This window comes from Brassica napus, chromosome C7 (genome assembly GCF_020379485.1).
Source record: "Brassica napus cultivar Da-Ae chromosome C7, Da-Ae, whole genome shotgun sequence".
Lineage (NCBI taxonomy): Eukaryota > Viridiplantae > Streptophyta > Magnoliopsida > Brassicales > Brassicaceae > Brassica > Brassica napus.
The window spans coordinates 29,190,965-29,200,286 of NC_063450.1; the positions used below are offsets into that span (position 1 = coordinate 29,190,965).

Here is a 9,322-nt window from a genome sequence, read left to right on the forward strand (position 1 = left end):
ATTTGTGAAACTTTGAATATTAATTAATATGATTTCAATTTTAATTTTAATTTCATATTTTCGAATTTAAATTTCAGAATTTTTTTTTTTTTTTAAATAATATTTTTTACATTCCGAGGAAATTAATTATATTTTTTACTCGATCGATCGATGCGTTTTTGGACATAAATCCATCGATCGATCTGTTTACAAAAAAACGTTCGGAATATACCGAGGGACATGTTTCTCGGAATATACTGAGGAACTGTTCCCTCGGTATATACCGAACTGTTCCAAAAACGCATCGATCGATGAACGTCCGAGGAAATATCCCGACGAAGTTCTCCCTCGGTATATTCCGAGGACATTTCCGACAAACTAGTGATCCTCGGAATTTCTTCGGAAGTTTGTTTCCTCGGAATTCCGTCGGAAAATTCCGAGGGATTTCCGAAGAAAGAAGAAATTCCGAGAAATTATTTCCGACGACTTGTTTCGTCGGTATGTCGTCGGAATAACGATATTCCGACGAAATTCCGACGATTTTTTCCCTCATAATTCTTGCTGTTTTCTTGTAGTGATTCAACATTTGTACACGTTTCTAACCAAAACCGCTAGATGCTAGGGAGCTAGGCCGTCATGGAAGAACCGAATACAACACAATGTATAGTTTTAAGTTTACATAGAAAGAACGTGGTAACCACTTTTGGCAGCAGTAGTAAGCAACGTCCCACGGAATATACGAACTAGAATCTGGCTGCATGTCCCATTACTTGACACAATAAACTCAAACAAACACTTATTGGGATTCCTCAAGTTATGGCTTTCACAGAAACACAACCACGAATCATATGAGAATATGTATCCTCTACCGTGTTTCTCAATCTTCAGTGGCCATTTCTTTCCATTTTCATCACAAAGCTCGATGTCTTGGCCTTCCTCCAGCTCGATCCCGTTCGCTTTCAGAAAAGTTGTCGGTATTTCCTAGCAACACATAGAAAACTCATATTTGTTTGTTTATGTTATAACCATTAAGACATATTCATATATAGAACCGGTTCTTACAACTCACCAGTAAACGAAGTGAACCGACTGCAATATTCCTCACAAAATGCGGATTCTTGGGTTTATAAACCGGTTCTTCAGATCCTTTGTGTTTCTTCTCAGGAACCCATGACATCTCACGAGGATCTACATATGATCAAAATCAAACTTGAATAAATTGAATCAAATAGGATATAAAAAAAACAGCTAAATTCAGATACCTCTAGACCGGTTATCTTTTTTCCTAGTATTTCTTCGGTGGCCCGGTTCAATATCACCAAGAACACTAGCCTCCTCTCTAACCGAAACGCGTTTACGATTCTGCATGACCCTCTTGCCACAGTCTTCCCAAGGTTCCGGTTTGATAGAAATACCCACCGGTTTAACGATAACCGGTTCTTTCTCAACAGAAACCCTAAATCTATCAAGGTCTTTTTTACATCCGTCTTTGGCGAAAATCGTGACGTCAAATCTAGACTCGCCGTTGTATCTAAACAAAAGAAAGTCTCCAAAATCAAGAGAATGTTCGTTTGCAAATTTTTCCCAACCTTGTCTGAAAACAACAGCACCAGTCTTTGTCTCCACATCCCATAACCGTCCGATCTCATCTACTAATACCACTCTCTTAGGTAATGGCTTATCTAAGATGTTTATGAATGCTTGAGGTATCACCTGCACTTTAATTTTGATATTAATTAGTTTCCAAGAGAAAAAAGAATATTTAACTCCTAGAGAAGAAAAGAGATAACATATAAGAGCAGACCAGTTGGTGAGAGCTGAACTCGGGAAGATAAACCTTGAAAAACTCCAAGTCTTTACGCCCATGAGAGGAAGAAGATGGAGAAGAAGTCTTCTCACTAGTTTCAACCATTCTTTCTTTCTTCTTCTTTGATCAGCTTTTTGGTAGTGATTAAGTAAATAAAACAAGAGAGGGTTTAAAGACTGAAGAAGATCTAAGAACAAGAGGGTTCAAGATTCATGAATGAGAGGACGAGAGGATATAATCTTGTGTGATAAACTGATACGAAAACCTTTATTAGCGAGAAAACAAACAGGCAAATTTATATTTTCGGTGCCCTAATAAAAAGGAAAATAAATCGCCAACTTTTGGGTAAGTTACGAGTTTTGCTTTCTACTCCCCTTGGTTTTTGTTATTTATGTTACAGCCTCTAAACTTCTATTTTTTTACAACTTAATACCTTTATGACAATCTCTGAGACGCAAAACCTCTGTAAACCCCAACAACAGTGCTCTCCTCCCATCTCTACCGGACCTTCCGTCATAACAATCATCGTTTCCGGCAACAATGCCGCCGTTACAAGCCTCAGAAGACTCCTCCTCCACCTCCACCACCCCCTACGTTACCAAAACCTCCGAAGAAGCCTCAGAGTTTCACCTTCCACGGCGCGACGTGGGAGGATCCTTACAGCTGGATGTCTAAGCTCAGAAGACAAAGTGGCGATGCGACACACGGATATCTACATGGAGAAATAAGAGAAGTACACCGAAGATGGCTTCTCGCTTGGTTCGTTAAAAATTAAACAGACTTTTTCTTGTTCCTTTCTTTGAATTCAGTTAAAGAGTGGTGAAAAGCTCGAATTATGTTTTGGGTAATTGGACATTGATTTTTGGTTGTATTATAGAAGGGTTGAAGAAGGAAAGCAGTAGTATCCAGTACTGTGTAGGAGGAGGCTAGCGAGCTTGCACGAGTAGTTTATTTCTCATAAGTCTCCTGCTGCTGGGTTTGATTTCACTTCTGGGAAGAGTATTGAGCAGAAGCTGCTTGACTACAATCAGGAAAGCTGATAGATTTGGAGGTAAATAAAGCAACTCTAGGATCTCATACTTACTTGTAAGCATGGTTCTAAAAATCGGTTTATGCTGCAACTAACTATGTCCTCTCCAAAACATTTTATAAGACTCAAATCGGTTTGAACTATTCTAAATTGGTTAAATCGTTTTAAATCAGTTCAAATATGTTAAATTAAGCAATAAAGTTAGTACAAATACAACAAAAATCTGATTTCTTTGGTTTTGTATATCTAACTTTGATAATTCATCAATATTAGTTTCATAATTAAACTCAAAACTAAAATGGAACATCGTGCAGCAGCAAAACATGCTTCACGAGAGAACACGGGTTTTATACGGCACTGCAAACTCCACCGAGACAGGCACAAGAACTGTCAGTTTTGATAGTGAGGAGGATATTACTAGTGCCTTGAATGACAACTTGTGGAATGACTTAACCGAGTTTTATGCCATGATGGAGCCATGGTCCCGTTAACTGTTGTTTACTCGAGAGCTCAGAGAGAAGGGAACCGGAAACCTGGTCTGCTTCATGCTCATGGTGCTGCTTATGGTGAAATGCTTGATAAGAGATGGCTAAAAGCCTCCTTGGCCGTGGATGGGTTCTTGCATATGCAGATGTTAGGTCAGTCCCATCTTCTCACTCTCTCTCAAAAAGATGATATGTATTCAGAGGCGGAGGTGGAAAAGGAAAGAAGTGGCATCAAGAAGGAAGTGGCGCAAAGAAACTATAACTCTGTTAAAGATTACATTCACTGTGCCAAGTTCCTTGTTGAGAACAATATAGTTCAAGAAAACAAGCTCGCCGGTCGGGGATACAGTGCAGGAGGGCTTGTCGTTGCTTCAGCCATAAATCACTGTCCTGATCTATTTCAATCTGCCGTCTAAAGGTAACAAGGAAGCTGTGCATCCATTAAAAAAGTAAGACATCAAATGTGTCTTTTGTTTTTTGTTTCAGGTTACTTTTCTTGATCCAACTCATACTCTAATACATCCCAATGCTACCCTTAACGGCAGTAGACTACGAAGAGGTTGGATATCCAGGAGATATCATCGATGATTTTCATGCAATACGCGAGTGCTCTCCTTATGAAAACATTCCTAAAGATGTTCTTTATCCAGCAGTTTTAGTTACCTCCTCATTCAATACTCGGTTAAGTATTCAGCACTCTCTCGGTCATAGATGGTTTATACTCTTGCCTCCTATGGATGTTTAAGATTTTCTTCTCTCGCATTTGTCAGATTTGGTGTATGGGAAGCTGCGAAATGGGTTGCAAGAGTTCGTGACAATACATTCAATGACCCGGAACGCCCTCTCTTACTCAACTTGACTACTGATATTGTCGAAGAAAACAGGTTCTTGCAGACTAAGGAATCTGCGTTAGCGATTGCTTTTATTATAAAGATGATGGAATCTTGAAAGCAAACCCATCATCAGTCACAGAGAGCAGCTATCTTCTTGTTCTAAAATTTATGTATGAATCAATGAATTTTATGACACAAGATAGAAAATAAATGAACAGTTACAGCTGCAAACTTTTCTGGGATCGTCTCTGTTCACATAACTTGCCAGAATCATACATGTGAATGCTCTCAGATAAGTACAGTAAAGGAAGTGTAGCAAAACAAAATGTATTCATTGCTCATGTCTTCTTCTAAGTTTCTGAAGAGTCATCTTCTTCAATAACTGTTGGGAGTGTCCCTTGTTTAGCAAAGCCTGGACTCAAGAACTTTGCCACGAAACTCCATAATCTGTAAACATCTTCAAAGTTTGTTAAGAACCCAAGTGAAGCTGTGACAACCTCAACTCTTATGAACCCGTTGTTGTTCCTTCCATCTGGTTTCCAAGAACTCGAATCTTCGCTTCTTCGATTATCGACGATCTTTATGTGACTGAGGTAACCAATGCCTAGAGATATACCTTCTCTTTCAGCTAGCTTCTGCACTATCTCAGGATGAACCATCCCACTCTTCAAATCCCTTACGTTAAACGCCACGGATGATCCTCGCTCGTATTTGATCTTTGGACCGTAGATTTGAACAAGATTCTTGTGCTCTCCACCGGGGTCTGATCTAGGCAGCCTTAGCTGGAGCAGAGAAGTCACAAGCCAGTTAATGAGGTACCGGAGTCTCGAGGTGGTCTTGTTGAGACCTAACATGTTCACATGATCAATGTGACGGCAAACGATCTCTGGTTCTCTCTGATCATCATCCCATTCTGCTCCTCCATTGCTTCCATCTTCTTCTTCTTCATCATCTTCAAAGCTGATCACCGATGCTTCTCCATGATCTACTGATCTGAAAGATACTCTTCGTTTACTGGGATGTTCATCTTCGTTCACAAGAACTCTCCCACCATTGTACTGACTCTTCTCCCTTCTCCCTAGCAGCCTAAACTCGCCTTCTGTTTCTCTTCTTATCGCACTCTCTTTGATTCCAGAGGTTGAAAAACCATTCCCATTTCCATTTCCTTCAGAAATCATCTTACTGCTGCTCCCTCCATCTTCTTCTTCTTCTTCTTCAATCTCATTAACGCGCAACACATGACTAGTGTCAGCTACTTCTTGTGATACTGACAAAACAGCAGCATCAAACGAGAGAACATGCCTCCCACCGTTACTACCATTACTACTATCCTTCGGTCTAGGCGAGATCCTCCGTTTGTGGCTTTGTGGAGCCACAAGCAAGGGACTCTTCTGCTTGTTATCAGAATCAGCAGCAGGACTCTGACCCAAATCGATCCAGAGCTGGCTATCCGTTGACTCATCTTCACTAAAAACAGGACTCTTTATCAACTCACCCACTGAGATACTCTCAGCTTCCTCAAACACAGTGCTCGTTCCATCTCTATCCGAACCAACCTCATGATCCATATCCGTCTCAAACACATCCTGCACTTGAGCAGAAGTGTAAACACCAGAGAACGCAGGCAGCTGAGTTCCCACGGCTTTATCATCCCCGTTAACAGCGATATCATTGTGTTCGATCCCGCTCAAACCATCCATGGAGTCACTTAGATAGAGAGGATACTCGGGCGTTATCTTCACAATCCCTGAACACGTCTTCCCTGATTGACTCTGCAAGCAGCTAATCACAGACTTCTTAATCAACAGACAGCCAAAACCAGTCGGATCATACCCAAACACACGGTAAAACGAAGTGATGATGAAATCAGGACGGAACAAAGACAAGCCGAGCGAGTCCATGTCCTTAGGACCTAAAGCACCAGCGTCAAGCAACACATGCCAATTATTCTGCTGAGCCAACGCCATCCACTGGTAAGAGTACTTAGAACCCGTGACCCTCGACTGAACCGGGAACACAAACAAACCGGTAGCTGCATCCTTCTTCCTCTTCTTCTTACTCAGAATCTCCTTCTTAAGATCCATCGAACACAGCCTAAGCGTCGGCCACTTAAACCAAGCGCTACCAACCTTTGCGCCTTTCTCCTTAGCGCACTGACCCATCCAGCTAACCGACTGGCTCTCGTGATCAAACATGGTCAAAAGCTTCTTGTTCGTGTGAAAGGGATAAGACTCAGCAAGCAGCTTGAAAGCGGAGCCTCTACTAACAGTGAAGACAAGACCGTACTCACTCTCAGGGATGTTCAAGTAGTCCATGATCCTAATCTTGATATCATGCTCTATGGAGCCTCTCTCAGCGCCACCGTACAAAGCATGGTTGCTTAAATTAGCACTAATCTCCGACAAACTAAAAGTGCAAGTGTCCCAGTAATGAACGGTCTGAAGATACGAGAAGAGCCCGAACCCGCAGTAGTCGAGACATACCTTCGGTAACGACAAATGGAAGTACTCATCGTTTCTCAGCTGGTCCACTTTCTCAGAAGACTGATACTTCGGATACATTGTCAAGAACGTGGCTAAGGCCTCTTGGAGATCAGGGAGAGCTTCCTCTGATTCGAAAGCTCTTTGAGCTGCGAGGGAAGTAGCGCGGAGGAACTCGCGCTGAGCGTTGAGCCTAGCGAGCGATCTCGAGCGTCCGAGGGTTTGGTCTTGAGGCTCGTGGTGGTCTTCTTCTTCTTCGATGACTTGAGATTTGATGAGTAGGCCATCTTCTGATGCCTCTTCGAGAGCTTCTCTGAGCTTGGATTCGTGGAGTTTGCGTAAAGTCAGGGCCTTTGTGGACTCGGAGACATCTCGGCTCCTGCTGGTACTCTTCTTGTCGAGAACAAGAGCAGCAGCACAGTGGTAAAGTGGCTTCCAGAGTGAGATATGCATCGAAAAATCCCTAACTGGTTTTCAAATGAAACCTAAATTTGGATTTTGAGTAACAAAGGTCACGACTTTAGGAACCTGGGATTTACCAGAAACAGAACCCACAAGTCAAAATCATCGATTCCAAACAGTTGAACAAAGGGAAGGATCAAAAAGTCAAAACCTTTGTCTCATCTTCAACAGAGAAAAACGAGTCAAAAGAAAGAGATGCAAATCCCAAAAAAAAAAAGAAAAAAGAGAAGAACAGATCCACAAAACAGAGAGCTTTTGAGTATTTGTGTGTTTACATCTGAAAACACACACACACACACAGAAGTAGAAGAAGCTTCTTGTTCCTACTTGAAGAGAAATTTGACTCCTTTCACATTAAGGAGAAAATTTAGAGCTTAATCTCTCTCTGGTGATATGATATGATTATCTTCCCTTGAAACGTAAATTGTGACTAAAATGCCATTTGACTTTTATATATATGTGCCTAATATTATTTGCTGTTACTTGCTGTTCCAATTCCAAATATTTCATTTTTACCTTTTCTTCCTAATTTTTTTAATCAATCTATCAATCCACCAAGCAGCATATATTATTCGATTTTTGATATCTTTTGGTGATTGCTTAGTCTGGGCCCATGAAAGCTTCCTTCTTTTCTCTCAATTGTTTCGAAGTTCTCAAATATATTTAGCCAAAGATGAGACTTTCAAGAGATGGAGCCTAAAGTAAAGATCCCTTCTTCTGCATCTGTTTGATACGGAACAAGTAAATAATAAATATCGAGTATTCGGCCCAAAAAAACTAAACTTTGCACGAATTGCCAAAATAAATATTAATTTTTGGGCTGACCAAAAAAACACTAAACTTTCATTGACTTTAAAATTAATTAACAATGTTTTCGCTGACTTGCCAATTTAGCACGCCGTCAACAAATTTAACATAAATATTTGACGTCGTTTTACATGATTTGAAATTAAAAATATGTAGACCCATGGATTCGAACCCATGTTGGTTGGTCAAATGGCAAAGTATTGGCAAAGTATTTTACCACTGGGCTACTGACACTTTCAATGTAGTTACTAATATGTTTACTTTTAATTGGTACATATTAAATATAAAAAATTCTCTAAAAACTTAATAAGATCTTTAAAATTCCAAAAAAAAATAATAATAAAGAAGATTTTTATAAAATTAATTTAGAAATTAAAAATAAAATTTTATTTTTCTTTTTAAAAAATAAAAACTCTTCCAAAATTTTCTAAAAACTTAAAAAGATCTTTAAAATTCCAAAAATTTGAAAAAATAAAGAAATTTTTTATAAGATTAATTTTGAAATTAAAATAGAAATTTTTTATAAAATTAATTTTGAAATTAAAATAGAAAATAAAATTTTATTTTTTCTTTTCTTTTCAAATAAACACGAACTTTTCACGAATTGAAAAGAAAAAATAAAATTTTATTTTCTATTTTAATTTCAAAATTAATTTTATAAAAAATTCTTTATTTTTTCAATTTTGTGGAATTTTAAAGATCTTTTTAAGTTTTTAGAAAATTTTGGAAGAGTTTTTATTTTTTAAATAGAAAAATAAAATTTTAAAATTAATTTTATAAAAATCTTCTTTATTTTTTTAATTTTTTTGGAATTTTAAAGATCTTATTAAGTTTTTAGAGAATTTTTTATATTTAATATGTACCAAATAAAATTAAACATGTTAGTAAGTACATTGATAGTGCCAGTAAACCAGTGGTAAAATACCTTGTCATTTGACCAACCAACCTTGGTTCGAATCTAGGGGTCTACATATTTTTAATTTCAAATCATTTAAAACGTAAAACGACGTCGTTTCACTTAACGCCAACAATAAACAACGTTAAATATTTCTGTTAAATTTGTTGACGGCGTGCTAAATTGGCAAGTCAGCGAAAATATTGTTAATTAATTCTAAAGTCAATGAAAGTTTATGTTTCTTTTGGCAATTCGTGCAAAGTTGAGGTTTTTTTTGGCAGAATTCTCAATAAATATCCTTATTTATGATCCAACCTACCCATTTATTGGTTTTAGTTATGACTCTAGATTTGCTCTTAAAAGTGGCCAGCAGTATTTAAAAAAAATGCAGATTTAATTATTAAATTAAATTAATATTAGTAGGTGATGTGGGGGCTCGACAATAGGGTAATTTATTAACACTGACTATAACATGTGAATATACACAGATAAAAAACAGAGTAAAACTTGTATCTTCTCCTACCGATAAAAATTAGTATAAGAT

General features: G+C 38.2%; 1 protein-coding gene and 2 pseudogenes across 1 annotated transcript; 1 reads left to right on the forward strand and 2 right to left on the reverse strand.

The window, feature by feature from the left end:
* Positions 1–512: 512 nt before the first annotated feature.
* Positions 513–2,263, reverse strand: LOC106393536 (annotated as a pseudogene).
* LOC106393537 lies at positions 2,262–2,845 on the forward strand (annotated as a pseudogene).
* A 1,491-nt stretch (positions 2,846–4,336) lies between these two features.
* BNAC07G16420D lies at positions 4,337–7,518 on the reverse strand. The gene has a single exon (XM_013830794.3). The coding sequence runs from the start codon at positions 7,065–7,067 to the stop codon at positions 4,485–4,487; it is 2,583 nt and encodes an 860-aa protein (XP_013686248.2). The 5' UTR covers positions 7,068–7,518; the 3' UTR covers positions 4,337–4,484.
* Positions 7,519–9,322: the final 1,804 nt, after the last annotated feature.

What these genes read in the sequence shown, in the direction of transcription:
- BNAC07G16420D (XM_013830794.3), bottom strand. Translation starts at nt 7,067, where the DNA reads ATGCATATCTCACTCTGGAAGCCACTTTACCACTGTGCTGCTGCTCTT.